The sequence below is a fragment of the Centropristis striata genome, chromosome 17, assembly GCF_030273125.1.
Source record: "Centropristis striata isolate RG_2023a ecotype Rhode Island chromosome 17, C.striata_1.0, whole genome shotgun sequence".
NCBI lineage: Eukaryota > Metazoa > Chordata > Actinopteri > Perciformes > Serranidae > Centropristis > Centropristis striata.
Genome location: NC_081533.1, coordinates 24,413,081 through 24,438,441, shown reverse-complemented (window position 1 = coordinate 24,438,441; position 25,361 = coordinate 24,413,081). Strand labels below are relative to the sequence as shown.

The 25,361-nt window shown below is 43.5% G+C and overlaps 1 protein-coding gene across 1 annotated transcript in view; it reads left to right on the top strand.

Moving 5' to 3' along the window:
* efnb3b (ephrin-B3b) overlaps positions 1 to 25,079 on the top strand; it is a 92,263-nt gene extending 67,184 nt beyond the window's left edge. Inside the window, 3 exon segments of the mRNA XM_059354844.1 lie at positions 14,695 to 14,787; positions 18,307 to 18,369; positions 21,721 to 25,079. Of these exon segments, the coding sequence (XP_059210827.1) occupies positions 14,695 to 14,787; positions 18,307 to 18,369; positions 21,721 to 22,154 (590 nt within the window). The 3' untranslated portion in view covers positions 22,155 to 25,079.
* Positions 25,080 to 25,361: the final 282 nt, after the last annotated feature.

Sequence of the window (25,361 nt, the reverse complement as noted above, 5' to 3'; positions counted from 1 at the left end):
CTCCAGAGCAAAGGCAGACAGTTCAACAGGTGGTTGTGGAGTCGAGAGGGGGGGAGGATGGGATGGTAGTGTCTCGCTACATTCCTCAGCAGGGAAGATTAGCAACGGCCTTCGAGCCAAGGCTGTTGTTTGGGGAAGCCAGATAAGATTGGAATTTGAGCTGTGGGTGGAAGTGGCAGCGATTTTCTGCTACTAATCCTGTCGATGGTAAAAATGTCCCTCCTGATCTCCAGATCGATCCCTTTCCAGGGCTGCCACCTTTTCCTGGATGGTATCCATGGTGCGGTTTGTGGCCACAGTCTGAGTTCCGACAGCCCTGGCCATACATTCAATCATCACGGGCAGCTTAATGGGGCCTTTTACAGCTGACACCATTTCCTTTGTGTTTCGATAAACCAGAGCAAGGCCCAATCCAATCAGCAAAAGCCCTGTTATCACGGTTCCGAATAGGTAAATATCTTCGATGTCCTCCAGAGACGAGCAGATGGTGTCAATTTCGTTAAGAGACCAGTTGATCAAATCCATGGTTTTTGGTTTTTGAGAGCAGTGTAGAGAGAGTCTTCCAAGTTAGACAGTAGACAAGACGAGACGAGAGGAGCGAAGCAGGGAAAAACACAGTGGGAGGGAGAGAGAAAAAAAGATGCGACCGCCTCCGTTGAGAGCCAAAGAGAAGAGAGTCATTGTCTGGAGGGAAAAACTCTGTGTTCATACATGTGTTTGTGTATTTAGGAAACCCAACACCCAGTAAGTTCTGGGTCTTTGACATTTGCCATCAATATCACGGAGAAAGGAGTGACATTTATGAGGCCATTTTCTCCAACAGTTCCTGCCTCCCATGGACTCTGCCTCTTCCCATCTTTCTCTCACATTTTCACCCTCCTCCTTCACACCCTTCTGCTTCCCTTCTTCTTAATTTAGAAACCCCTCCCTTCTCTCCGCCGCCATCTTCCCACTTGCTTTCACTTTCTTTCTCTCCTGCTACATGTCACAGATCGCTGTCACGTTCCTCCCTTCAGACCGTTGACCCACTTCCCTCTTTTTTTGCATCGTTCCTTCCTTCCTGTTTTACCAGACGTTTGTCCTTCAGTCGAGCAACTTCTCCCCTTCCTGTTCCCCCGTTCTGCCAATTTCTATTTCACCAAAAGAAGCATAACCCAGATAACGCAAACCAAAAGCAAAGAAATAGGCCCAGTTTATTTGACCGTCTGTCCTTCAGAGAGGTTTTATATAATCTCTGAATTACTTGGCCTGTGATGTTTCAACATGATGGTGCTTTTTTTTCAGGCTTTCTTTATATTTTCGTGCGAGTGATGCTATTAAAAATGGATATTAGCCAGTGTTGGATGGACATGCATTTCAAAGTGTTGTTTCAAATGTTTTTCCTACTTTGTCAGGCATTTCAAGGGAACGCTGAATCCTGACATTTGTTTTGATTTTAAAAGGAATAGAAAGATAGAAAGTATCAGCCAATAAATGAGTCCAAAAATAACCATGAGGGTCAAACTGTATTCTCATCGCTCCCTAAACAGTAGTATGCCAATTTTTCAGCAATATCTCTATTGTCTAAAAGTCACCATCAGCTACAAAGTTGACTCAAAGTCACTTATATTAAGGGAATCTGACAGCTCAGTGTCCCAGAGGAAAGTTTTGGCTCCAGATACATACAGTGTTTCGTGAGTTGTTTTTCTAGTCAAAGGGTTTGTACCCCGTGGCAGAGCGGAATGCATGCGGCGAAGGGTCGCCTCCTCTGCGTCTTCGGCATGTTCGTGGCAAGGTGCCAATGCTGTAATCCTACAATGACAGACAATGTCACAGCTAGGTTCTGCCTGAGAGGAAGCCCCTACAAAGAGGCGGACGGCAGGAAGGCTGGAAAACATAAAGGCAATAATTGAAAGGAGAGGCAGAGGGAAATGTTGGAGAGGAGGGAAAGCTACCGGAGGAGAGAGTGATTGCTGCAACAGACACCTTTTTCTTCCCTCCTCTCCTGTGATGAAAGTATGACAAAGTGACAGGAGACGGGGAACTGTGAGTTAGGTGGAGTTGTCTCCTTTTTTCCTCTTCACTGAACAGAATTCATGCTTAAATTGAGATAGTAAATCAGGCTAATGTGAGACTTAGGGCTTTTATTTAGTGATCGTGTGCTCACACAGGTGTGTTTGTGTGGAGGAGTGTGTGCGCACATGGGAGAGAGGAGGAGAAGGTTTTGAGGGCAACTTACTGGCCCAAAAAAGACAACAGGATGAATGATGGGAGCATTAATGTAAGAGAGGGAGAGGGAGAAATCTCTCCAGTACTATTAGTTATGACTATGTAACCTGTGTCGTGTCTCACCCATGGATGGAATATTGAACGGGCCTACTGGGTAGTAGACACCAGAGTGCCAGGGGCCTTCACCTGCAAAATGTCATTTTAAGAGATATAAAACAACCAGAAAGAGACACAAAAGTAACTACAAAGAGATGCAAAGAGACTCACAACAACTATAAAAGGAGCAACACAACCACAAAAAGACAACCAAGAGACACAAAGTAACTACATACAGACTCAAAATTACTACAAACAGACATACATGACCAAAGAGACACAAACTGACCATGAAGAGACACAAATAGACTCACAGCAAGTTTGAATGGGGGCAAAACAACCACAAAGAGACACAGAATGACTACTACCTGTGAGATCCACATAATAACATCACTGTATACGTCTAGATAGGTCTCCACTCTCAGCAAGTATGATAACACCAATGGCGGACTACATCGTCTCTTTACAAATGTTGCTCCTGGCTTTGCGAGCGTACATTGGCCTCCAAATAAGACTGGTACAACACATTTGTCTTGAATGCTCTGAACAGCGATTACGTTCTTATTAACACTGAACATAAGATGTTAGTATTAGTCTTTGTTGTAAATGGTAGCCCAATATCAATCACAATGCGGTAAAACAAAGAAAATAAAATGAATGATACACGTTTTAGTCTTGTCGGTCACGATAATCCCGCCCCCAGCCCCTGAGGTAAGTGGTTCGTGGTTCAAGACCAGCAAAGAGTTGGTGCTGCTCTTAAACCAGTTTTCCTGGCTGAGAGCCGGTTCTTTGGCTGTCGAAAACTGGTTCAAGATTAGGCACCGGCTCCGAACTGGCCCTGGAACTGACTTGGTCAAAAAGGGGTAATCAAGACTTAAAAAGACGCAAAAAGTTAGACAAACAACCATAGACAAAAAATAACTACTAAATGACCAAAACTTTTTGAAAGTGACCCAAAACGTCTTGTTCCGATGTAGAAGAGGTGGTTGGGCCTGTTGCATCTCTGTGCCCAGGGGCCTGTTGTCTCATTATTGACTGATTTTACAACAGGTGTGACAAAACAGTTGAAGAATGATATTAATAGTAATGTGTTTTTATAGCTGAAGCACAGAAGTCAGCTCCATTACATCACAAATATATTCATCAGAATCGTCATAGTTGATCAAAAGTGCCTGTGTTCATGACTTCATCAATTTTAATATCAGGAGACGACAATTGTTTCCCTGTAATTGGAAATAGTAAAGGGAAGGAGGGGAAATAGGGAAGTGAGTGATGGACTTGGCTGGTTTAACCCAAATCCAGGCAGCCGCAGGAGGAGTGGACAACCGGAGGTGTTTCGTTTTTATTCTGGGAGCGACTTGGGAATAAAAGAGGCTGGTAGAGAAAAAAAATAACATGAGCAAAGAGCAGAAGAGACAGCGAGTGGGAACGATGAGGCTGGCGCTGACCCATTTCTCCAGGCCTCCAATCTAGTGGCTGATATAATGCAGAACGGTTACCCACACACGCACACACAAACCTTAAGACGGACACATGCCACAAGACGAGGACACACACAGACACCCCAGGGTCTGCAGGCGGTCAGATTCCCCACGATGGCTTCGAGTGTTCCTTCTCAGTCTGTGTGAGACTGCGGCAAATCTGGCATCACCTCAGCCGGCACTGGAAAATATCACATTCAGACATTCAAACGTGACCGTGAACTCGCCAGGCTGCTCAGCCTCCTCTTTTCTGCCCCGCCGGTGTTACGCATCTAAAAAGGCTCCGCATGGCTTTCTTTTAAAAGCCCTTTAAAAAAAATCAGTGCTGTAGAAGTCACTCAGGGATTCACTGATAAGTATTCATTAAGTATTGATAAGTAGTCATTGAAGTATTCATTCAATATGCATGGGGGTCCACTCAGAGGTGCACTTGACAGGGATTGCAGGGATAGCAGTTTCTAGCAGGTTTGTTGAAGTTAACAGATAGATACTCACACACATACACACACACACATAGAGAAAAGCACGCAGAATGCCCTCGCTGCCCCGGGACGGGAACATTGACCCAGTTGTAAGGAACATTGGTCGTGACTGTCCTACATGGCTAGCACTTTAGTGACGTTACACAAGGCTCATCCACCCAGTCACTAGGCCTCTTTTTAATGGCTCCCTCTTTTCTTTTGCTTTTTTTTCTCTCCCTTGCTTTGTGCCTCTCTTTCTTTTGGTCCATTATGCATGTCTATGCTCTGGCGGTCACATCTATTCGGCATGGATTATTTTCCAAATCGGGCAGTCAGACTTATTACGTTTGCTCGTCCATGATTTGTTTTTCGCCATTTAATTAACGTGAGAATGAATGAGGCAAATTCAGTCTCTGTGTTTGTGCCTACTGATGACTTAACCCCCCCTTCTCTTTAGTGGCAATGACCCATCACTGCCCTATATATGTATATGACTTATAGAAGCTGTAAGCAGCTTTAGGGAGTTGTGCGTAGGTTGTTTATTGAGACCCAGTGACCACACTGTGTTAATGTTGCATTGGACGGCTATAATTAACATGCTGTGCATCAAACCAGATTATATGCTGGACCCTCGTGCATATACAGACATTGTGACCTTTGCACACATGAAGCATTTAGATGCACGAGAATGCACAAGTGAACTCACAACATGACAATACCCAACTGGATTATCACGAGCAGTGCCATCTCATAAATCATGATATGGATTTAGTCAAAGGCAAACAACAATGTGACAGCAAACGGCAGCATTTTCCCGGCCTCCAACAATATTTCCTACTCACTGCCTCAGAACTAAACCGTAAAATGGCAGCGGATCTGTCACAAGTGATCACAGTCTCTCTCTCAGCACCGTGCATGCATGTGTGTGTTTGTCAGATGTGGAGATCAGGTGCGTTCCGCACTCTAGTCCTCGTTTTTGGAACTCAGATGGGCGCTTGGCAGAGGAGGGGTTGGGCGTTGGGTGGAGGCTGCTGTGCCTTGGCCCAGTTTGTTGTGTGTGTTTTGGTGCTGGAGGTTAATACGATGTGATTCTGAGTCGCCCACCCTCCAAGCGCATGGGATGTCGAAAGACGGAGAGACAGAGGAGGGGAGGGGGAGAGGAGAGGGAGGGCAAAAAAAAAGAGGCGGGGGGGGGTGATTGTAATAGAACAGGATGGATGGAAAGCGAAATAACTGCTGAGAATTAAAATGTCATCGGGCACAGAGGAGAGATGAACCGCACGCAAGCAAAGACATTGAGATCATTTTCCCCTGTGGATTGTGTGTTACGTGTACGACATGACTGGGTTTTTCGAGGTAACGCCGTCCTCGGTGGAGGCATGTGTGAAATTTGGGGCTTGCGTGAGATTCTTCTCTGAATGCATGTGTGTGTGTGTGTGTGTCTTTCTGGTCGGCATGTGACACATCATGTGACTTCAACCTGTGACCATGACTTCCCAATGTTGGCCTGTCCAGGTCCCATCGCCTCTGGTTCTCTGTCACACAAACGTGCAAGAAACAGGTTAAATGGCACAGAGGCATAAAAGTTTCTACAAGTACAATTGTCTGCATTTTAAATCACATTATTAACAAGCACAAATTAAAATGAAGAGTTCCCATCAGGAATCAGACACTTTTGTTGCCAGCAGAAATGAGAAAAACGGCTTTAATTTGTTCATGCACTTTTGGTAGTAAAGTAATTAGATTTATCTTACCCTTTCAGTGTTGCATGGGTCACATTAAATGTTCTCTTCTAAAAGGAGATTTTTTAAACAGAAACCACAGTAACCAAGGTCTCTTTAAAAGGGACCTATTGTGCTCAGGTCCATGCTTGTATTTTGTGTTTTTACTAGAACATATGTTCATGCTTTAATTTTCAAAAAACACTTTATTTTTCTCATACTGCCAATGAAAACATATGAGCCATAACTGGAGAGAATGAGCAACATCACCAAACAAGATTACAGTTTTCACAGATATTAGCATGTAGCTACATGTAGCAGAGGAATGACTGGAACACAGAAGGCCATAGCTGCACTTTCTGCTGTTTAAAAACACAAACATGAGCTTCTAAATCAAAAAACTATGAAATTGAACATATTCCAGAAGGAATGTGACCTGAAATTGGGGAGAAATAAGTAACGTTTGCAACCAAGTTTCAGTTTTCCCTGTTAGCATGTAGCTAAATGTAGCAGGGTACATAGAGTTTTTATAGGATTATGTTTGACATATGTTTACCACATTATTTCAAGTTTTGGTGTTGGATAATATGAACAGCCAAAATTGAAACATTGTATACATGACATAAAATATGGAAAGCATGATAGATCTCCTTTAAGTGGCATGTTTTTGTGCTCTTTCCACTCAGTATATATTTGTATAAAAGCTACTTTGGTCACGGTTGTATCATGCATGAATGCCTTCTATGTTTAACAACACAACTCTTTGTCACATGAGGTAATGTGAGAATGGGAATAGATTTGTGGTGTTGATAATGACATTATCATACTTGTCCTGTCTGCAAACCACACACATACCGTCATATCACCGTGCAACGGAGGCGCCAAACATGCAGGCGTCTTTGTATTGTCCTTGTTTGTAGCCTGTCCCATTTGTGGATCAAGTGCTACCACAACACAGTCAACAGTGGGCCTTTGTCTGCAACAATAGAAAAAGAAACCTGCACTCTTTGCAGAAAAAAAGTTTGGAAAACCTCATGCTATGTTGGAAGTAATGTTGTGTATTCGGAGGTGGAATGTGAAAATAATACTTTGGCTGGTGTGTATTTTGAGAGGGGGAGCTAAAATAATGCCCGTTCTGTTTCAGTACACAACTTAATGCCTTTTCCCCTCCTTGCCGCCACCGCGAGGTAATGGCTTGTGATAGGTTCGTTAATGCGTCATAGCCAGGTTATAAAAGCGCCATAGGAGATTTATGAAGACGTTTTTAGTTACAGGAAATTTCGATGGCGAGATCCAGGATTTTTTTTAAGGGGGTGGAGCTAGGAAGTGGGGAGAATGAATCCTTCAGCTTTGCCTCAAGGGAGAGGGGATCAGGTTATATGCTCTTCATCATCGAGATGACACACATGGAGCTCATAGAGCCTCTGGAGAGTGAGGGCGACAAATTTAAACAGGAAGGCAACTGTAAATCCCACCCCCATACCCTCTGCGCCCACACACACACACACACACACATACACACACACACACACACACCCCAGTCCACCCAAGTGACAAACTCAGTTTCGTGGCTGTTTTGGGAGACTGTGGTCCAAAAGCCAAACAAGTGGAACTAAATGAAGGATTTTAAAGGCAAAGCTGCTGTGAAGCAACACATTGGTTTTAGGTTGATTTACACATATGGGAGCACTTTGCACACACACACACTGACACAAACACACACAGACAAACACACTTAAACCACTACAGCCTTAGCATGCACCATGTATGCCCAGGGCGGAACAAAAACACCCACTCGCGTTTGTGTCTTTCACGTTGCATTTGCATTCTTGATCATTGCGTTCGTTAACGTCACACAGTCATGACGCTGCTAACATGCCATCACACACCAGAGGCTAGCGGGGGCGCCTCCGTGCTCTCGGAACGTGAGGCAGCACAGTACGAGCGGACGAGCTTTGTTCCTCCCATGGCTGTATTTGCTTGTTTATTCATTCCTTTTACTGTTTAATCTGCTCTTTTGCTGCACGCCACAATCTCAGTTTTGCTCCCTTTAATCTAGCTGTCATCGAAAAAGGATGTTCCCACTTCACGCTCCAGGCACGAGATTGTTCTTTGAGTGTGTGTGTGGTGCAGTACTGAGTTTAGACTGTTGCAATATCTTGGCCACACATCCAGTATTTATGCACAACAGCAGCACGTGGACAGCTCCACCTCAATCTCTCCTATCATAAAAAAACTGCAGATTCATAACTTTTCATGTGACATTAATCTGCCAGAGTTCCCTGGTGGCCCCCTTCCTCTCCGTGCATTATGGATCCTGTCATCTTCAAGTCAAACATATTAAACGCATATTTATTCGGGGACTCTTTAGCCCTGAGTTTTGCCTTTCAGGCTACGTAGAGGAAGACTGCAGGCACAACTTTAATGTGAAAAAAAATCATTATGTTCAATTTTATTCAGTATCAGTATCAGTATCAGTATCAGTATCAGTATTCTAAATACATGCTAACATTAATTGAATACAAGGACGCAGCCAAGTTGTTTGAAGTAAAGATGCAAATATGTTTAAATGTATTCATCATAAAGTATGAGATTGTTTATTGTTTATTGTATCCTTTGGAGCCCCATTAGTCTTCATAGAGATGAAGACTATTCTTCCTGGGGAATCAAGCAGTTATTACACAATTACATCATTACAGCATTTATACAGAGAATAACATGAAGTCATTCATCCTAACATGATGATGTATATTCACATGATTATAATATATAGATCTCTGTGAAAGACAACAAAATGTGATTTTTATTGGTGTTGGTGTTTTAATTATGCAGCATTAACAACATTTCCTCTTTTTTTTGCACTACCATTACTATTGATTACTTCCATTTCATTCTAGTTTACAGTGCTGGAGTATTCAGATCCTTTACCTAAGTAAAACAACAAACTGTGACAATAATCTGTTGCAAGTAAGAGTCCTGGATTGAAAATGTTACTTAAGAAGCCTAAAAGTGAGTAAATATAATCAGGAAAATGTATTTAAATTATTAAAAGTAGCAGAGGGAAAAATTATTTATTTATTGATTCAGCTGTTTTTTTGTGTTGAGTGGTTTAAATGATACCAAAACATCATATTTAGTATTTTTATGGTTTTAATGCACAAATCTTAACTAAAATAACTCAAGCTGTCAAACAAATGTAGAGAAGTAAAAAGTAAAATTTTCCTCTGAAAACTAGTTGAGAAGTAGGAAGTGGCACAGTACTTTGGTATATATACTAAGTTAGATTCCACCACTACTAGTTTCTTTTGGTACCATCATTTTTGGTGGATATTCTATTCTAACTATTTTTACCTCTCAGGGCCTCTGCGGTTGTGGGGCCCGGGGCTAGCTGCCCACTTTGACAAGTTGATAATGAGCCCCGAAGCAGTGCATTTTAGGTTTAATCGCCCTCCCAAAAAAACCCTGTTTCCATTTCCTAAAATAACACATTGCACCAAAACCTGGAATATATAACTGATGCCCCTCTGCAAAATCCCATTTCAACCAGAAATATACAAAATCAGGCAATAAAAGGCACTTCTTGTGACTTTTGTGCAAAGTGAAATGTGAGTGGTGTCGCAGAGCAGACAGAAGGACGTGATGGAAATAACAACATCAGCATGTACACAAATTCACATCACTCACATAGGAGCAAGTGTTTTGCTGCGGGAGGCCGGCTGTCACTCAGCATGTGTGGAATATATAACCAGGGCTGCAGAACACACCGCAGGAGGGGGAAGGAATAGAGTGGGATGGCAAACATTGAGGTCCGGGCTGCGTCTTGATGCAAATGTAGCCGATTTGCATAGTCCACTGCAGCGGGTGACAGTTAATATAGAGCTGGACGCATGTCAGACGTGTTGTTTCAGCCCCTGAATGACTAAACGATATGATTCCAGTGGAGTCATGGCTTAATTTTCCTGGGCCGACTTCAACACCGAGAATGGAGGCAGAGGAGAGGTTCGGCCCAGCACTGACCTTGGTAATAACAAGAGAGACACACAAAAAAGACTCTCATCCAATCTGTGATCTTTTCTATGGACTGGATACACAGTCCTCCCCGGCCTGCCTCCTTGTGTGCACAGCCCCGGCGCTGTGCGGTCTGATTGAGGTTGACTGCGGTATTATTTCATTAATTAAGTTTTTCCACTTCCTCCGCCTCTCCCTCCTGTCTTCCTGTTGAACGAGGGTGGCGGAGCGACGCCCTTCCTCTCCTCTGTCCTCTGGCGCTTCACATCCCCCCCATCACTGCTGATCATTGTCTCAATTACTCATCCCTCCCCTGTCTCCCTCTTTTCTCTCTCGCTGTTCTTCCTCCTTTCTCCTCTTATCTCATCCCAAATAGCTCCGCGCGCTCCTCCCCGCTCTCTCTGTCCTCCCTTCGAAGTGAGGTGGGAAAGATTTGAGGCCCGCCATTCCCGCATCTCTCCCATCTTTCCCGCTCTCATCAGGATTTCACAGATGTTCTGTGATTTTTTCAACCTTGATTTGACGAGATCTATTCCCGTCAAATCAAGTGCAAGGGAACTTTCAGCATTTTTTTTGTTTTTTTTGTTTAGCAACCCAGATTATGTAGTGGAATATTTTGATCCAAGGACAAAGCATCTATCTCTTTGTTGGCTTTGTTCCTGTGAAATAGAGATTCACAGAAATAGTGGCACCTGTAACTAATGGATTGAAGAGGATTTGTCATCATGCGGTTCACTGTTTTAACAAAAATTGCCCTTGTGATATTTGTGACCTGTTGATTTACGATGTTAAAAAAATAACTTGCATTTGCAAAATTACATATGTTGAGGCTCTCCTGGTTCAATTTGGCTCTCCTGCTCTCAGTCTCTGTCTCCCTCTTCTTTGTATCCATTACCGCTCCACTTTTCCATAATGGAGACATTAGAGTCTTTTACCTCGCTGCTATCTATCATGTCATTTAAACTCTTTCCTTACTTTCTGTTTTTAACTCCCCTACTTTTTCTCTGTTCTCCCACTTTCTACAAATCGTGTCTTCCTCCCTCCCTCCCTCTCCTCCTTCTCCTCTCTGTGTCCACTGGGCACTGGGTCATCTCCATTGTCTCATATAGTCTCCTGTCCCCATCATATCACCAACAGCTTGTCACAGGCAATCAGTCTCCCTGCCTCGCTTCTCTGCATGGCCTCATCTTCCTTTCCTCGCCTTCGTCGTCCTCACCTCCCTCGTCTCCCTTCACCTTCTTGTCCTCCTTCGTGTGTCAGGAGTTATTACTCTCAGAAATCATCCGCCCTTCTCTCTCACACCAGTTGAAAGTATTTATCCTATCCTCCATCAGTTCTTTCAATCAGAGCTGCTCCGGTCAGATTTTTGCCCACACTCTGTAGCCCACTGTCCTAGGCCGCAGTGGAGCGTGAAACCATATTTTTTTTTTAGCTTTTATATAATTAAGATGAATCATTTTTAATGCATTCAGTCATTTTGTTTTCATAATAGAACTGCACAGTTAATGAAACTTATTAAAATTGTAATATGGACTAGTGTTGTAGGGCTGCAATGAGCACACGGCCTACAAATCATATTTTATGGACAACATGATCACACCATGATCCTTTTAATATGTTGTTTCATGAAAATGAGAAGAATGATGGAAAAAAACAACCTTGTAATGTGATTGGAATTTTTTTTTCAAAATCATTCAGCCCTGTGTCATACACTACAGAATATGTAATAATGACATTTTGAAAAAAATATTTGTTATTTACTGTGGTTGCATTCAGTTATTATATTTATTTTAAATAATTATTATGCATCTTTTATTATTTATATTTATGTAATAATTGTCATCTACTTATAATGTATACAGTCCCACATAGAAATAGAAATATTATAAATAAATATTATAATCTAATATAATGTAATATAATATAATATATGATAATATATGATAATTAATAAATGTATATTTGTAGTCACCGACAAAATAGACAAGATTAACATGCAACTCTACTTTTTTATAATAAAAAAGGGAGATAATAAAATATATATTCCCCATGTGGGAAGCACTTCTGTTGAGTTTCACTTTGCCCCACTTAAATGAGTAAACAGTGATTATTACCTCATTTAAAATGTTCCTTTAATGTCCATTTTGTTGTGCTATAAATTTGTTTGTACTTACAAGGAAAGTTATGTGCGGCATAAGAGCAAATTTGTACATGAAAAGAGTTTTTGCTTGAGGCCCAATGTTGTTTGAATCTGTAATTCCTGGAGTGTCTTTGAATAGTGTTCAAACAATGTTGCTGCAACCTGAAACTGACATCTGAGCAGCCAAATTAAAGAAGAAAAAAATCAATCACAGGATTAGGCTCAAATGAAACTAGAGCTGCACTTAGTTTGACACACTCTGCTTAAATCCATTCATATGAACTTTATTGAAATAAATTGAAATTTCCTCTAACATTAGACTAACAGGTTAGAAAAAAAACACATGATTTAAAATACTTTAGTAACACAACAAATTGTAGAAAACTTGAAGAACGTACAAACTTTTGCCCGGCACCTTCTTTATATATCTCTGCATGCATCCCTGTCTCTGGCTTCCCCACCAGACTGCTGTTCGCCTCGACCCCCGCCTGCGTCTCTCCTCCTCCTGCTTTCACACTCTGAATCCTGCAGAAATGGCGGGAGAGAGAGTGACGGAGGTGTTAGAAGTAAAGCTGCCTCTTTTTCACACCTCCCTCTCCCTCTCTCTCTCTCTCCCGAGCCATCCGCCATCCCTCCGTCTTTCCTCGCTTCAGACAGGCTAATCTATAGCCTGAAGCAGAGTGGCGGGGGGAAAATGATTTTTTACGTTTCTTTAAGGAGACAAGGTGAGGGTTAGCCCCGGGGCTATAATGGGGAAAATAAGGATGGACGGGTGGTGTGTGCAGGGGTGTTAGGACGGTCGGCGGAAGGAAAAGGAATATGTGTACCGTCTTCTTTTACTCGCCACTGTGGCTACACATCAGCAAGAGCTGTTTTTTTTTTATGTGATCCAAAGGCTGAAGTGATGAGAGTGTACAAATGACTGCTGCTGCAGAGGAGTGATTCTCGTCTCTTCACCCCTCACCTCCTCTTCTATCCTCCTTCCTTTTGTCTCTCCTCTTCATATCTCTATCCCTCCTTTTTCACTGTTTGATCCCTCCTTTCTGACTCTCACTGTGTGTTCCTTCCTCCTCCTCCAGCCTCTGTGACCTGCAGACCAGTGATCTTTAATGCATTCACTGACATGCTTTATGTAAGAAGAAGTGTCGGAGTGTTACAGGGATTCATGCACACACACTCTCTTGCCTGTGCACTTCGTCAGTGCTGGTTGACCTCCTTTGGCCTCCTTCCTGGCTTCACTAGAAACTGTTAGGAGGCCGACTTGAAATGTGACACTATATCTCCACTGTTGTGGTTGGACTGCTGCATTTAGTGAGCTTTTATGGTTTAAAAATGCGTATTAAACCCCTCATAAATGCCTAAGATTTTCTCTTTAACTCTTTGAACCACAAGCCGTTTTAGGATGCTTTTTGCTCTTTTTATATTAAACTCACTTTTACTTTACTTTGCCCTTTAAGTCTTGCAGCTCCATGGAATCAGAACAATCATGTCTAGAACTCTAGAAAAAAATCTTTTGTGCAGGATAACACAATTAAAATGATATAAATTATATTTTAAGAAATTATTTTTTTAAATTGAAATTCGAATAAAATGGAAACCATATAAACAACACTTTTCGAAGTGTCCACAAGTGTCAAAGTATCCAAAAATAGGTCTCCACATTCTATACATATTTGCATTTTTACAACCTTTCCTTGCAACCTCCTCTGTCTTTCCCTGTGTGCTCAGTGAAGAAAGCATGCTGTTATGCCTGATTTTCAGTGAATATTTGTCATGTGTCCATTTGTCTCAGCAAAACGAATCATTGCTTCACAGTGTCGCTGAGGAGTGTATCATTTTTTGTTTTTAACAGGATCTAGTTATTCCAAACGGTTTATTTTTGGCGATGTTTTAAATGAGACATGTAGTATATAATGATTTTGACAGATGTATCACAATTTTAAGCTGCGTTTTGTTCACTTAATTAAAATATAAGCAGTGATCGTAATGGGGTATTAAAAATGCAGTTTAACTCATTCAACACATTCTATTTTTTAAAACTAATCGGGTCCAGTTTCTCTGTGCACACAGTGTTTTGTGTCTCAGGGGCTCTATTTTATTTTATATGCACCCTTGATTGGATTACCATCCCTTTTTTCCATCAGCCAGTTGATGCCTCTGCAGATTACCCCTCTCCTGCTACTTTCCCAGCCCAAGCAGCAATTGCAGTTGACTGAAAGCGGTTGAGTCCATGCGGTGCAGCGGGGGTGTTAATGAATTCCAGTGGACTGCTAAATGAGGACTTATTACAGTGCTGCCGCCTCGTAGTTTGACATTTCAGAGCTTCTGGTGGAGTTTTAAATCGCTGCCTCTGCAAATGTCACTCGCTGAGTCTAGAATGGCTGACCATATGAATAGAAGCTATTGTTGGCGGCAGCTATAGATTGAGAGAGAGTGAATTTGTGTGGCTTTAACGCATGGATTTTCATTTGTGTGTATGTGTGTGTGTGTGTGTGTGTGTGTGTGTGTGTGTGCGTGTGTATATATATACCACCCTGCTACTTGACTAATTGTGTAATTTTTTGTTTCCATCCCTCCAGCTACATCAGATGGGACGCGTCAAGGCCTGGATAGCATGAGAGGCGGAGTGTGTGCCACGCAAGGCATGAAGGTGGTCCTGAAAGTGGGGCAGAGTAAGTCTTCTAAACTCTCTCGTCCTACATTACTTTTTAACACACACACACACACACACACACGGATTGCTGAATGGGCCTACCAGGCAGGTTCAGGGGCCTAAAGTGTCTATAACTACAAAATGTCACTTAAAGAAACATGTATCAACCAGGAAGAGACTTCAAATAATCACAGAGAAAGATAAAATTACTACAAAAAGACACATAAGGACTACAAAGACACACAAAACAACTACAAAGACACTCAAAATGACCACAAAGAAACATTAAACATCAACCAAGAGACTAATAGACCAAACGACCATAAAGAGACACAAAAAGACGAGAAATAAATAAAAAGCAATTTGAAAGACACTTAAAATGACCACAGAGGAACATTAAACACCTACAGAGAGACAAAGCAACTGAAGCGAGACTCAGAATGACCACAAGGAAACAAAAAAAGACCATCTACAAAAGTGCCACAAAACAACCACAGAGAGACTCAAAATGACTATAAATTGATGCAAAACAACTACAAAAGACATACAATGACCACAAAGAAACATTAAACACCTACAAAGCGACACAGAGACCAAAACAGTCACAAAGAGACACAAAAAGAAAAGAAAGAGATATAACTTAAAATACACTGAAAATGACCACAATTAAACACAAAACATCTACAAAGAGACACAAAGCAACTAAAACTACACTCATAATGACCACAAAGAAACATAAAAAAGACCAAAACATGTACAAAAGTGCCACAAAACATCCACAAAGAGTCATAAAGCAACTACAAAGAGACCAAAATTGACTACAAATGAATGCAAAACAACTACAAAAATACATAAAATGACCACAACAATACACAGAACAACAACAACAACAAAAAAACATTTATAAAGTCTGTTGCTCTTAGGTAGAAGAGGTGGTAGGGCCGTTTGAATATCTGTGCCCAGGGGCCTGTTGTCTCATAATCCGCCCATGCGTACAACCACTGAAAGCCCACCACACATGGGCTCTCCCTCAACACTCATAACCCACACATTGTAATTCATGCATCACACACAATTGCTCACTTAACACACAGTTATGAGTACAACCACTGGCTCCCGTCCACCGCAGCTCACACCATCTCCCATCTGTACAGCGCCAAGCGCTACACATTCCTTATCTGACACGCGGCCCTCTACACTGCGAAACCATCCCCCTCTTATCTCCCTCTTTCTTACACACACACGTACAAATCGCTTCTTGGTGCGTGCGTGTTCTCTCTGAGCATATTAGGGCTCGTTAAGTGGTGAGAACAGCAGAGAAGTGTGGGATCAGTCAGCTCTAATGAGCCCTGTTGACTCCCTTCTCACTCTGCCTTTTAACTACTACTGACTCATGCCGGACACACACACTCAAACACACACACACACACACACACACACACATTTAGGCTGACACATCCCTGTGCGGGATATACATCACAGGTACGAACACTGAGCACTGACATGCAAACTGGGGTGTTCATGTATGCGTGTGGCACGTATACACACATTTCCCCCACACAGCTGACCCGCCAGCCAAAGTGCGATAACAAAATGACTCCATTCAGCGTCAAAGCACACAGTCAGGGATTTTTAATGACTCGTAGCTGCACACACTTCTAATTTGTTTGGAAAATATTCACAGGTAATGACCCTCACATGCAGTCTTTTCAGAAAAAAGGCCCGTTTAAGCATTTTCACTGACCTGCACATTCCTACACAAAATAGGCACCTGTCCTTCACACGACCCCCCTCACACACACACACACACACAAACACACACACACACACACACACAAACGCCTATTTCTATTTCTTTGGCCTATCCTGTGTTATCAGGCCTTGTGTATTGTAGGTGTTCTTCAGCAAAGAGCCAAGTGGCGCTGATGTGGCTCTATCAGCCAATAAGATCAGCATCGTCAGCTCGGCTCAACAGAAACACCACCACACACACTTTCTTTCCCATGGCGTTTCCACCACACGGGCAGTGGAAATGCTACACACACTGAAATCACTCTCACTTTTTCTTTGACGCACACACATCGTTTTATTTGTCATCTTTATTTCCCTTTTCTATCATCTTTCTCTGTCCTTCCTCCATTTTTTCTCTATTCCCTCTGCGCTGGCCTTTTTTCATTTTCCTTAACCCTTTTTCATTCAAGCAACATTGCTCGCTTCCTTCTCAAATTCCCCTTTTCCCTTTCCTCATCACTTCCCTTTCACTTTGCATGCTCGCCATCTCTCCTTCCAACTCTCCCGCTCGATCCCCCCTCTCTGTTATTTTCACTCTTTCCCTGTCTTTCTGTCTTATCTGCTCGGTGGCTGAAAGGTCACGTCTGTGTTGTTTGTCATCTAAATAAGCGGCGTGCCGCCTCATGGTGATCTCTGATGAGATGCTTCGCTCTACACACACACACAGACACACACACACACACTCTAAACACACGATTGCACCTTATGCCCAACACACACTGACCTGTCTTCTCTTATTTTATTCTTTATCTATCTTGCTTGCTCTTTGTCTGTCACACACACACTTTCTGTCTCTGTCACACACACACACACACACACACACACACACACACACACACAGCCTGAACCTTCCTCCACTAGCCCCTGCTGACCACACAGCAGTTCCTATTGATCCAGACAGCACTGCCCCTAACTTCTGTTTGGTTGACTGTCATAAGGGAGCCACCATCCAATAGCCACACACTTCTCCAAATGTCAGTATGTATAGGTTGATGGCTGCACACACACACACACATTCAGTGGTTGGTGCATGCAGTGTGTGTTTTCGTGGGGTTATTGCACAGTTTCATCCATAAGCACCCCGTGGTCATATCCATTTTGCTCTCCCCTGCTGCTGCAATGACCAATAACAGACTTTTTTTATAAAATGTTGTATAAACTGCAGAGCTGAACAGTCATATCCTGATATAAAACTCCGTTCTTGCAGCCTACTGTTGGCCAGATGGCTCAGCAGCGAACAAAATTAGTATTTTCTGAACCGACTCTTTCAGCGGTGAGCAGTGTCACTTGTACAATAGCTGCATCTGTGTGTGTGTGTGTGTGTGTGTGTGTGTGTGTGTGCGCATGTGTCACATAAACGCACTTTAATGCCATCACCATTACTGAGGGCTTGCTAGACAGATGGCCTGATTTAGCGACTACAGATTACAAGCCGTTATGGCCTTGTGTAAATTCACTCTGGCCAAAACAACAAACGGCCTCTCTTTAGTTTCCCATTCAAACAAATGGAAAAGTGCTCATACACGGCACATCGCAGCCCAATCAATATGTGCTCTCCTATAATGGGAATGGAAGGGAGGGAAGCCTTTATTAAAGCTCCTCTGTCGCTATTTCTCTTCCTGGCTGCCTCTCTCGTCGCTAATGTCACTTTCTTGGTTCCAATTCTGAGAGCCTTGGCTGTCGCGGAAGATAGTCTCGGTATTTTTTGCCACTCCACTCATATTCCACCCTTTTTTTTTCTCCACAGGCCAATATGGGCTTCCTCCAAAGAAGGAGCCGCCAGCGGGACGCACCACCAGCAGAAACCCAGGTAAGCAGGAGACCAAATGTAGATAATCCACAGCGGATCCATCCACAAAATGGATGGAGGGAATAAGCAAAGACTGGTAGATAAAAAGAAAAGCAGCGAGGAGAGAGAGGGAGGGAGGAGGCGACAGATGGAGAATGTGCAGCGGTGACATCTGTGGATCTCTCTATTTAATTCCATATCTCTCTCTCCCTCTCCTCCCGGTCTCTGCGCAAGGCCCCTCCGAGCTAAGTGCTGCAGGCGGGGAATGGATGGCTAATAGCTACCTTGGGAGAAGGACAAGAAAAAGAGAAGGAGGAAGAAAGAGGCAGGGGGAGAAAGGGAGATAGGGCTAGACCGGCGGCGACATTTCAGAGAGTTATTATTGTCATTAGTTTGGGTGGCCTGGATTCTGTAGTTCAGTCATGAGAGAGAGAGAGAGAGAGAGAGAGGGAGAGAGAGAGAGAGAGGGAGAGAGAATTACGGAAAGATGAGCGGAAAGAGAAGGAGAGACAGGGGAGTGATGGAACGGAGACACATAAGGAGGAAAAAGAAAAGAATAATTGAAAAGCAAAGAGGAGAGGGGAATAGAACAAGAGATGGAAATGGAGAGAGGCTCTACCTCAAAGTCATCCAGCAGAGGGAAAGAACATGATCTGCTCTCAGTTGTGTTCATTGTTGTTTTTTTTTCTCTTTCGGTGGCGAATTTGTGTACTATAGCGAACGTGTGACTCGGGTTATTCACACGTCGTCCCGTCACTCGTCCATACCTCACATAGGTGAGAACTGTATGTGTGAAGGAAGCAACAATAGTATGCATTGTTTTTATGAGAATGAGACCAGAAACACTGGACAAGACTGATTTACATCACACACACTTAATGAGGGGTTTTACACATTTTTGACGCTCACACAAGGACATATTAGCACACACTTAGCTGGAATGATTGTTTTGACTCCTGACAATTATGCCAGAATTTCTAATCCTCATGTGAATCATCTCAGCTGATAACTCACTCATGTTGTTTATTTGTTGCATGTGATCCTCTCCAGGCATGTAAGCAAATATATGGACAGATAATGCTCCGTGGACAGACATTACAACATTTCCGAGTTGAAATCATAGAAAAGAGGTGCCCCTTCACCGTGCGTAGTAATTATAGAAATATACATTGCAACTTAACACAGCAAAAGGAAGCCATTTAATTTTTTTTACAGCTTCCAACCTAATGTAAACCCCACCCACCTGCTGTATAGATGTGTGATATAAACAGATCGTATCTTTACATTACACCACTAATCCATTCACTGGTCAGGATCATTATATAATCAGAATTTATCTAAAAATATGTCAAAGTGATTAAATAGATTGAGTTTTCTACTGTAAATAAAAGGTATTCATGTCAGGCTGTCACTCAATTAGAAACCAAAACAAAAAATAAAGAATAGAAAGAGCAAGGGGTGCCAGGAGTCTGAAGTCCCCGGTGCGAATCCAGATGGAGTCCCTTTGTATCCACATAGTGGCTGATAAAACACCAGAGTACACATGGATAGAGACAAATTAATTCATAAAAAAAAACAAATGCAGTCTTATGAGGGAAGTGGCAATGAAATGCCACGATGCATCAGAGTTGCTGGTGCTTCATTAATTATGTAATCTTCTCGGATCCTCTTGAATGTATTCATATAAAGGTTGTTGATTGAAACAGGCAGTGATTCACACTCGATGCTGACAAAACCTTCTGAGATTTGCATAAAACATGTGCAACAGTTTAGTGGGAGAAAAGGTGTTGCTAAAGCAGCTCCAGTAATATGTAATAGAAAGAATATATAGGGCGAAAAAGAAGGGGAAGTGCAGACTATTATCTCCTTGACCTGTTCTTTGATTTTTGACCTGCTGGATGTCCGTCTTTAAGGTGAAATTCACTAATGAAATAAAAAAGGACGGATCTAGAGGAAAAGAAGGTGTCAAAGTCTGAACTTGTGTGATGGAGAAAAAAAAGGGAACACAGGAGGGAGTGAGAAGAGAAGGCGGGGGCGGAGAGGTGAAGGAAGAGGATATAATAAAGAGAGCCGGTGAAAGGCGGCGATCATAATGGAGATGGAGAATGAGGGATGTTGGGTTAATGGAGGGAGGAAGACAGCGGGAGGAGGAGAAGGGGCTATAATCGACGTCCGGCATTAGGGCTGAGCTCCTAGTCGGTCCAGCGCCACAGGAGGGGGGCCCAGCATCGAGGCGACCAAGTGCGTTTGCATGCGTGGTTGTTTATGTCCATATCTTAGTGTGTCCGAGTGTGTGTGTTTGTGTTGCTAGGCACTGAGCTCAGAGCAAGGTAGGTCATTACAGCTACAATAACCTGAAGATAGAGAGAACCGTGGAGCGAGGGAGGGCGAGGAAGCGGAGGAGACACAGGAGAGACACAGACGGGGAGAAAAGAAAGGGGATGTGTGCCAAGAATAATGATAGACCAATCCAAAGGCTCTATATAGCAGGGACTCGCATTACCGGCCTTAACCAGTTCGCCACACACATTCACACGGTCCGGTGCCAGAGCCTTAGTCTCCCCCCTACTCTATAAACATACACGTATGCACACACACTCACACACACACATCCAGACCATCATTTCACCTGCTGAGTTCTGACCCAACCTCCTGCAGAGAAAAACTCCGAGCTCCGAGGCTGTGAAGATCTTAGGTTTCAGACAGACACACAACAGACAGAGGCAGCAATCGGCTGACAAACAGAAAGATAGTGTGACAGACAGTTTGATAAACAGACAGACAGATAAAAAGACAGACAGGCAGTCAGGAAGGCCAGCAGGCAGGCAGGCAGGCAGGCAGGCTGAGTGTGTGGTCTGGTGGTGGAGGCAGAACAGGGAGGCTCTCTTCATGTGGTCGCCTGTAATGCTAAGTAAATACAGTTGTTAAGGTTAGGGAAATAGAGTGTGTTACCTTGATACACACTGTGGCTTAGCCAGACTGTCCACAAGAGTATATACTGCGCTGTACTCACACACACTACGGACATCCCTCTCCATTTTATAAGCCCTGCTGTCCACTTCATTACATCAATAAAGAGACCACATATAAGATATTTGCTGCATACTTTGTGGATTCCACTGGGCTGAGTGTCTGCAGCCCTCTCTATCAGAGCTAAACCAGCACCATTACTCATGTATTGTGGTACAGAACCATAAGGATTGGTATGTTTATTCAAAAGCTCATGAAAACACAAATTGTGAAAGCAAGCTGTGTTATTACTCTGGTGTATTCGTGATGATTAATATGCATATATAAATCAAATGGAAACACTGAAAGCAGCTTGTGACAGGGTGGATATTGGAGTAAGATTGTTTTATGATTTGTTTTCAGGCGGAGCAGGGAACTCCACCCAGTCTCGAGGACCCAACAGCTTCGGGAGCGAGGGCAGCGGGGAGAACGGGCCCCTTCAACCCTCCAACATCGCCCTCATCGCCGGCGCCGCGGGAGGCTCCGCCTTCCTCCTGCTCGTCACGGCCGTCATCTGCGTGGTGTGTTACAGGCGGCGGCATGCCAAGCACTCGGACACCCACCACCCTCCACTGTCGCTGTCATCGCTCACCAGCCCCAAAAGGGGAGGGGGCGGGGGCATCAGCAGCTCCAACAACAATGGTTCCGAGCCCAGCGACATCATCATCCCCCTGCGGACGTCGGACTCGGCCTACTGCCCGCACTACGAGAAGGTGAGCGGAGACTACGGACACCCCGTCTACATCGTCCAGGAGATGCCGCCTCAGAGCCCAGCCAACATCTACTACAAAGTATGAGACGGCCACCGCTACGGCCGACTGGACACATCCACCTCCCTCTACCCATTACCGACCAATCCTCTGCTCCAAATGAAGCCACAGCAAAGCTCGCCATCACAGCTTCGACCCTGAACCCCTCAATACTACCAGTATTGTCCCATGGACCCACCCAACCCCCACTCACTGCCCCGTGAGCCCGGCCACAGTTGTGTTTCTAGCTGAATAAACCACCCCACCCCATTCTCACACAACTGGGCCACCAAGTGTGTGTTAAGGGCAAAGTCGTAGCCCTTCTTAACAAGGCCCTCACGAATGGGCAAGAGCCTCTGAGTGCCCCCTTGTTGTTAACTCAGATCTAAACGAGACCCACCAGTGCTGAATAGAAAAGTGGTCCCCATAACACCAGTATGTGTACGTGTGTGTGGCCACACACTTTATTTCTAGGAGTATGGACCTGGCGTTGGGACTTGAGATGTTTTACAAAAGAGAAAAAAAAGAGAAAGAAAAGGACTAAAAAAAAACTACACCCTTGATCCCACTTAGCGCCAGAGAACTCTGATCCCAGAGGCCATACCTGCCTAGCCCCCCGCCCCACCCCCTCAGAGCGCCATCAGCCAACCAGAGACCGGCCCCTGCCACTAACTCACCAATAGGATTCTAGTTTGTTTGTGTTTGTTTCTCCTGAGAAAACTAGGGGCCTCGGACTCACCCAATCAGCAAGCCCGGGCGGCGGTCACATGACCAGGCCCAGGCCTGAGGAGGCCTGACCAATCGGTGACACTCAGAATCTTGTATATTTTAATAATGTGTGTGTGCGTGAGTGTGACTGTGCGAGTGAGCATACAACTTGGATAATAATTATGGCGCTGCTGCTCCACATTAGACGTGTGTGTGCAGTTAGTGTGCTTCAGTACAGCAAGTTTGCATATGAGTTTGCATATGCGCGCGTGGGGTTTAGTTTGTGTGTGCGTGTGCGCTTTGTGTGTGAGTGACTGTGCGTACGCGTGCGTTCTTTAGACTTGTCTTAAATACCAAAACACAAAATAGTGAGCGAATATCAAAAAAGTGAGATTTTTTATCGCTATCAACACTTATAGATTATATATATGAATATCCAGTAAATAATTTCTAGATGTTTCTTTTCTGTTTTTTATTATTTTTACCCACTCTGTTAAACTACACTTCTGCTAGACATTTTTTATCTGCTGTTTTTGTTTTTCACAACTTAGAACGACCTTCCTTTTCCCTTTGCGTTGTATATTAATTTAATCCCTTTTTTAATTTTCCTGGCGAACAGAGGTTGTGTCTCTCTTCCTCTCTTCCCTCTCTCATTCACTCCCTCCCTCCCCCTTTTTCTCCCCTCCCCTCCCCTCCCACCCCTCTAGGGTCTCCGAACTCTGTGTATATTTTTATAGCTCCTTGTACTATGCTGTAGTTTTGAAGTTTAGACCTCGTTTGTGGAAGTGTTGAGGTAGAACCATCTATGAAAGTTTTTTTTTTTTTTTTTTTTTCAAACGCTTTTTTTGAAACGCAGAAAAGAAGTGAGGGGTGGGGAAGGGTGGGGAAGAGGGTGGGAGGGTGAGAGGGGATGAAATGAAAAAGAAGAATAAAGGGAAAAGAACAGGGCAAGAGAGAGTGCTGTCTGGGGAGGAGGAATAAAGCGGCGTCTGAATGCAGAACTTTAAAAAAAAAGAGAGAAAGAGAGGAAGGGAGGGAGGGAGGGAGACAAGGAAAAGAAAAGACTGTGAAGGAATTGCACACTAAAGAAAAAGAAGCTGAGGGGAGGGGAGGATGGGAGCGGCAGGAGTGAGAGATGAAGGATCCTAAGGAAAGAAGGAAGGATGGAGAGTGGCTGGCAAAGGAGAGAAACATTTTCTATGAACGGAGGGTCCCGGCCTCCTCGACGGAGGCCATGGACCGACAGCCAAAACGGATTTCGAAGGAACTTTAACCATGGAAAGGAGAGATCTCATCACACACACACATCTGCTGTGACCCAGTCACACTAAATGTTAACATGAGGTGGCACATTTCAGATTTGCTCCTTTTTTCCGCCAAAATTTGTGTTGAAATGCATCTCTGTATCGCACACACACTCGTTTAAAGGCACACACACTGCTAGCTGCGGACACACATACAGAAGACCCCCCCTCCAGCGGTACACACTCAGTTTGATACACACAAACCCTCCCACGCAACCTAACACAAATTTCACACCTTTTAATGACTGTCACAAATGCCTACTGATTACATACATTCTGTGTCGCTACCGCTTGCTTTCTCACACACTTTTCACCCACACTTCGACAGAAATGCTGATTGCTTTCATATGACTCTGTTTCTGTGATTAAGACTAACCCCGACGGACATGGGAGGGATGAAAAGAGCGCTTGTGTGCGGTGTGTTTTCTCCTCTCTTTCACACACCCTCACGCCCTCACATACACACACACACACACACACACACACACACGCTAGTGCCCAGCACCTCAACCTTCGAGGGCAATAACACAACTCTGTGTTCAGAGGTGCAATATGTTCACATGTGCATACTTAAAAAAAAAACGAACCTGTTTTGTGTTGCTCAAACATGTTTATGGCTTATGTGTAAAATGGGTGGCAGTGGAGCTTTTCTTTTCTTCACACACAAACACACACACGGTGATGTAGCCATGTTTTCTGTGTGAAACCAGTGTTAAATCTGGACCTTAAACATTTCTCAACTGTGTTTTGTACCTAACATCATATAATGAGATATCTTTTAAGTGTCACATTCGTCTGAAATGGCTTTGTTCAACACATGATATGTTTTTATACCATGATTGAGTCTGGATTGTATTTGACTGTATCAAAATTGATTTTCAAAGATGAAATGAGGTGGCAAACACCTCAAATTCTTCTTTTTGTACAACTGCCGACTTGTGTTTTTCCTTTTTTTTTTATGTATGCTGTTAAGTCTATGTCTATTTAAACATGCTCAGAGTACCTAAAATATCCTCCAAGCCAAATGAAGTGTCTGTTTCTCTCTCTTCAACAACTTCTGCAACTCTTTGGAGCACTCCGATCCAAAATGACAGTATTTTTCTTCAAAAATGGCTGCTGCCTGCGAGGGGGAAAACAAAACTTCTCGGACTTTTGCGGCGTCAATACCGACGAAGAAAACACTGCCCCGGTTTTCAGCCCATTTCGCCCCCCCCTCCCTCTCAGCAGAATGTCAACTCTTGGA